Genomic DNA, 6590 nt, shown 5'->3' with positions numbered 1-6590 from the left:
TTTTCGATTACAGATATTTCAACGGGTAACTTTCTGGTGTTCTCGTGTTAAGCCAGCACCTAAATGGGAAGTCTTGCATCTCTTCTCGCCCATCTAATGAGGGGCATACTTTGGGATGGGCAATGTATGTACATAGATATTGTAGATACTTGATATCTAAAGGTGACACATGAACGTGCCAGATACTCAACTCCTATGTGATATACTGTCTGTCTCGTATCCCGTGCTATAGCTGTCACTAAGATACCCTAACACACGTCCACCCTGTAGTAAATCGCTAAACAATACGTTTTTCCATCTTACTGTTAGCGCTAGGGAGGGTGAAATAGACAGGAGGAGGGGGGGGGCAGCGATTTTTAGATCGGTTTTTCTCATTTCGGCGTCTTTGGAAAAGATTATCGATTTCTTTACCCGCGTCCCCCCTTCCAAATCTAGGTTAATAAATAACCCTAACCCTAACCCCCCGACTGATGGATGAGTGTGATTTAGATCATGTTTTATGCCCCCGGTGTGGTTGGGGAGACAAAAGTTACCCCTGAGAAATGCAATGGCTTGCGTAATATGCAAGTCACGGAGAGAGTCAAACGCTTTTGGAAACATCAAAATGCATCCGGTTATGAAGTTTATTGCATGTAGAGTGCAATAATCTGTTAATTACAATCATCGATAATTTGTTAATTGTTCTTAATTTGTGTGGTGATTAAAGTTTGTTTTTTCGTTGTTTTTTATTTTTCAATTTGTGTGTTTTTCTTCTTCGTGTTCTGTATTCTTTATTTTATTTATGTTCAGAGATTAACAAACACTTTAACATGATTTTGTAGGCCTGGACCTGTAATGAACGGATTTTGATGACGTCATAACAGTAGGTATGACGTCACTCCCTACATATAGGTAATGTGGCATGTGGTAATTTGTATTAAAATATCTGTAGCCGACCTCTTCCTGCTCTTAATCCAACTTACATCAAACACGCCCCCTTGTGACCCTATAGTACATATTTTGATTCAGAAATACAACCGAGGTTTACATAATGAACGTATTACAGAGTTGCCAAAGTTGACAACATATTCACACACAATTTGGTGATTAAAATCCGAATTTTGGCAACATTGCCCCGCCCCTCTCACCCCAAGTTTGTAAACAAATCCCCTCCATTCACGACTATTGACGAGATTTTGGGCTCTATTGAAACACGAACCTCAGGAAACCATTTCATGTGGATCAGATTAGAGAGGCATAATTACAAGGTATATCCAATATTATTTAGAATATTGGAGGAACACCAGATGCGTCCGAAAATCCCAAATCATCCGATTTGCGTCCCAACTCAAAAAAAGTCATCCGAGTTGCGTTCGCGGGACCTGAGATTGAACCTATACATATACTTGAGACCATAAAGTAAACAAATAAGTATATAATGAACACAAAATAACTGTACCTATACAGTATGCTATAACTTCTGTATGCTATAGGCCTATAGGAACAAACTTTGAACATGAACGCCATTGCTATTATTTTTTACCTACTTGTCTTTTGTGTTTAACCTAACCCTATAATAACACTGGTCACCGCTCAAATTGTGAAAGCTCTTTTTTGCGTTTAACCTAACCCTATAATAACACTGGACACTGCTCATTTGTGACAGCTCCTTTTATAGCAACATTCCATTGACGTAACTTCTGAACAAGTACATTTGAATTTTTAAGGTTATCGAACTGGCCTTGGTTTCATAAACCGCTATTGACGCTACCACTCTTGAATAGTTTGTCCGATTTTAATTAAATTATCTGTCGCACTCAATGAATATTAGCTCATTTGGGGCCCGTTTGTCTATTCGCTCATTTGTTCCCCGTGGGGCCCTCTCCACTGCGTTACCGCTAAGTTAATGTTTTATATTTTATTTTAGATGGTGAAAAGAAGGCTGAATCTGGATCAAGATGACGAGGAGTCGCCGTTTAAAACGCCCAAATCTGTGAAGAAAATGCGAGTCAACCCTCCCACCACACCTGCTAAAGGTAAGAGCTTTTCTTCTACTAGTTCTTCTCTTAAATTTGTCTTCAAACTGCCAGATGGAGAAGATATTGCCCACATATTACAAGTACCTACATAATATCTAATATATTTTTTTCCAAGTTCCGAGCCGCCTATGGCGACCAATTTTTGTTTTTATTTAAACTTACAAATAATGCTTTGGCAACTGCACTTCTGAGATGCCAAAGTAGCTTAACATCAGTGATTAATAATTAGGAACTAGTACCTTCAACGATAGCATCGCCATTGACTAAAATTCTTCCTTAGCACCTCATGCCATTGATTTTCAAACCTTCCACTTTGAAGCTGTCTAATATCTGCACAAGTTGTAAAGGGACTCTGCTTCACAAATAATTCATTATTTGATTTTTTTTATTTATTATTATTATTATTATTTTTTTTTTTAATTTGATTTTCCAGTCTGAGTTGCTTGAGGTATTTACCAATGTCTATTTGATTTTTTAAAACTTAATTATGTAAATTGTGTGTAAACATCACAAAAATAAATTTCATTTGCTTTGTTCAGAGAAAGGCACGCGTTATGATACATCGCTCGGTCTCCTGACCAAGAAGTTTGTCAAACTCCTGCAGTCCTCTCCTCAGGGGGTGGTAGATCTCAACGTAGCCTCGGAGAGCTTGGATGTACAGAAGCGAAGGATATACGATATCACCAATGTATTGGAAGGTAAGAAACTTTAAAAGTATAGAAGTTACGGATAAAAGAGGGGGAACTTTTTATTAAGCTCTTGACAAGTCTTTAGATTCTTCGGAGTACAATAAGTTTTAGACATTTTTTTCTGAGGAAAAATTGGTATACAAACTAAAAAGAAAAGCAAGTCAGTCTAGTTAGCTTGGAAGGTAGCTCGTCTGCTTTGTAAGCGCTAGATCGGGGGTTCGATTCCCGGGACGAACTTTATCCTAAACAGATAAGATTCTTTCCTTGGAATGGCTGACTTTCTCTTATGCTGTCTTCCTTCTCTCTGAGATAAACATCTTCTATTCAATATTTCAAATCTTAACCCTTTCGCTTCCAGGTATCGGTATTCTGGAGAAGAAGTCGAAGAACAACATTCAATGCAAGAGATAATTTTTTTCTTTAATCAATTGCCTATTAGATTAAAGCTAAAGTTCCACAGCAATGTAGGCATAACTTTCATTAAGTTGAACTTCAGTTACATTGGCCCTTGGAAGTAACGTTTGTATCCAATATTAAGTCACTTTTGGGCAGTTGTAACACAAAGAGGATCAAGGGGTAGAAGTTTTTTTTACCATCTTGTGTCCTAGTTTACTTGATCACAGATCTACAGACCAATAAAGGCCAGGACTACAGGTTCATGTTGAAATATTGAGTTTAACCAGTGACCAAGTGAATATTATTAGGATTGACGCTGCCCCGTCACACAACCAAGGGTTAAACCCGACTACAATAAAACAAGGAGCCATCAGTTGATTTACATTATATTTTATTATTTCCTAGAACCTGGAGGGGTTGCTATGAGTGTTCATTGTTATAATATGCCCTTACCTCTCCACCTTTCCCAACTTGGAAACGTCTTTCTATTTCTAAGGAACAGAGGAGAGAAGGAGATATTATAGACACGGGGTGGTTTAACAGTATCAACACCAAGGTCGAGTTTTACCACCGTGCCCTTGGAAGTAACGTTTGTATCCAATATTAAGTCACTTTTGGGCAGTTGTAACACAAAGAGGATCAAGGGGTAGAAGTTTTTTTTACATCTTGTGTCCTAGTTTACTTGATCACGGATCTACAGACCAATAAAGGCCAGCACTACAGGTTCATGTTGAAATATTGAGTTTAACCAGTGACCAAGTGACAATTATTAGGATTGACGCTGCCCCGTCACACAACCAAGGGTTAAACCCGACTACAATAAAACAAGGAGCCATCAGTTGATTTACATTATATTTTATTATTTCCTAGAACCTGGAGGGGTTGCTATGAGTGTTCATTGTTATAATATGCCCTTACCTCTCCACCTTTCCTAACTTGGAAACGTCTTTCTATTTCCAAGGAACAGAGGAGAGAAGGAGATATTATAGACACGGGGTGGTTAAACAGTTTTACCACCGTAGATTGTCTCAGGATTGTGTTTAATCCGAGGTTGACCTGGGTATGAAGTATTGGGAAATCCTTGTTTTATCTCAATCCCTAGTTGGTAAACCCCAGCATAAGACGCCTTGTGTTTTCGGCCCAACTTGATACTGGTGAAAGTAATACTCGAGGAAAGACCAGACCCTCTGTTGGACACAGTTAGTCCAGTGGTAACACGCTTGCTTTCCATGCAGAAGGTCCCGGGTTCGATGCCCACCATTGACAAAAAATTGTACCCGTTTTTTGATTACGAATATTTCAACGGGTAACTTTCTGGTGTTCTCGTGTTAACCCAGCACCTAAATGGGAAGTCTTGCATCTCTTCTCGCCCATCTAATGAGGGGCATACTATGGGATGGGCAATGTATGTACATAGATATTGTAGATACCTACTTGATATCTAAAGGTGACACATTAACGTGCCAGATACTCAACTCCTATGTGACACTGTCTGTCTCGTATCCCGTGCTATAGCTGTCACTAAGGCCTACACGACGGGTTGCTATGAGTGTTCATTGTTATAATATGCCCTTACCTCTCCACCTTTCCTGTTCTCAAATCCAGGCAGATATTAACCATCTGACTGGAAAGGAACAGACCATTGACAGTCTAATAGCCACCGCAGGTAAACCTCCACAGTAGTTGTTATCCTTACTCGACGACACTTAACCTAGATGTACACTCTGCTTAACCTCGGGAAGTTCGCCTGACAATCAGGAAGCCTTGGGTTCAATTCCAGCCGATTTGTGTATTTCTTTCCCCCCAACATAAGTTTACCACAATAGTATAAGACCAAACCAACCTCAGTGGTGCAGTGGTTAGCACGGTGGACTTTGAATCTGGAGGTTGGTGGTTCGAGTCCAAGAAACATTCAATGGAAGGGAGGGCGTATGCCCACCTCACAGAGTTCTCAAATCCAGGCAGATATTAACCATCTGACTGGAAAGGAACAGAACATTGACAGTCTAATAGCCACCGCAGGTAAACCTCCACAATTGTTGTTATCCTCACTCGACGACACTTAACCTAGATGTACACTCTGCTTAACCTTGGGAAGTTCGCCTGACAAGCAGGAAGCCTTGGGTTCAATTCCAGCCGATTTGTGGTTCTCAAATCCAGGCAGATATTAACCATCTGACTGGAAAGGAACAGACCATTGACAGTCTAATAGCCACCGCAGGTAAACCTCCACAATAGTTGTTATCCTTACTCGATGATACTTAACCTAAATGTACACTCTGCTTAACCTCGGGAAATTCGCCTGACAATCAGGAAGCCTTGGGTTCAATTCCAGCCGATTTGTTTATTTCTTTCCCCCCAATATAAGTTTACCACAATAGTATAAGACCAAAGTAGTATTAAAAAGAATTGAAATGAGGGCAAGACATGTCATAAAATTTAGCGTAGTATATTAAGCGGGGAACGACATTTGTGACAAGCGTTTATGCTTAACACAATTAAAATTCCTTAGTATAAGACCAAAGTAGTATTAAAAAGAATTGAAATGAGGAAGACCGAGGAAAAGTTGGAAGGATTGTGTGAGCCAACTCTATTTAAATAGGATAAGCTAGGAAGCAGAAGAAAAGTACCTATTATTAGTAGCCTAATGCTGCTAGGGTAAAGGAACTCTTTAGTCCTTTTCGAGCATTAGAAATCATCACTATGTTCTGCCATCTGGCTGCCAAAATTATTCTGCCATCACCATTCGGTTAGAGCTGAAGCAGCTACAACTATAATTTTATTGTTATTTTTAAATAGGATAAGCTAGGAAGCAGAAGAAAAGTACCTATTATTAGTAGCCTAATGCTGCTAGGGTAAAGGAACTCTTTAGTCCTTTCGAGCATTAGAAATCATCACTATGTTCTGCCATCACCATTCGGCTAGAGCTGAAGCCGCTACAACAAGTACTATAATTTATTGTTATTTATGTTATGTATGTTTCCAGAGGATGAGCTGAAGCAACTGAATGCAGAGCGACGGTTCTCCTATGTTACCTATCAAGACATACGACACATTCCCGCCTATCAGGTACATTTATTGTTAAACCGGTTGGATTAACCAATTTGAATTGGATCAGTTATTTTTAAAGTTGGGATTAAAATCAAGTACATGCCCAATGAAATCGCCTAATATACGAAGAAAAGCGTCGGTAGCTGAATTTCGCTTTCTAACCGGCCACGATTACTTGACAGAACACCTCCATAGAATTGGTTGTATGTATTCAACTATTCACTCTTGTCAGTGTCCTTTATGTTCTTCAAATGTTCCAATGAACGCCAGCCGCATTTGTGTAAATGTACTGCCACGGAAACCAGCATTCGTAGATTCCTATAAGTTTAACCCCCATCTTTTGGGGCTGTTGTCAGTTGCCTCCGCACCTATGTGGGGAGCAACCTCAGAGGGGGCGCTTTGTGTATGGATTTAAGCTAGCATTAATATTGTAGCA

At 39.6% G+C, this 6590-nt stretch overlaps 1 protein-coding gene across 1 annotated transcript; it reads left to right on the top strand.

Moving 5' to 3' along the window:
* Positions 1-1896: 1896 nt before the first annotated feature.
* On the top strand, positions 1897-6172 carry LOC113471752 (transcription factor E2F6-like; the record flags this gene model as incomplete). Its single annotated transcript, XM_026831133.1, is given in 5 exon segments — positions 1897-2015; positions 2558-2716; positions 3066-3100; positions 5014-5125; positions 6090-6172. Coding segments are annotated over 5 exon segments (498 nt in total), but the record flags the coding sequence as incomplete, so codon positions are not given.
* Positions 6173-6590: the final 418 nt, after the last annotated feature.

Source organism: Diaphorina citri, unplaced genomic scaffold (genome assembly GCF_000475195.1).
Source record: "Diaphorina citri unplaced genomic scaffold, Diaci psyllid genome assembly version 1.1 scaffold2929, whole genome shotgun sequence".
Taxonomy (NCBI): Eukaryota; Metazoa; Arthropoda; class Insecta; order Hemiptera; family Psyllidae; genus Diaphorina; species Diaphorina citri.
Note: the sequence above shows the minus strand (reverse complement) of the source record. Positions and strands in the feature narration are given on the sequence as shown.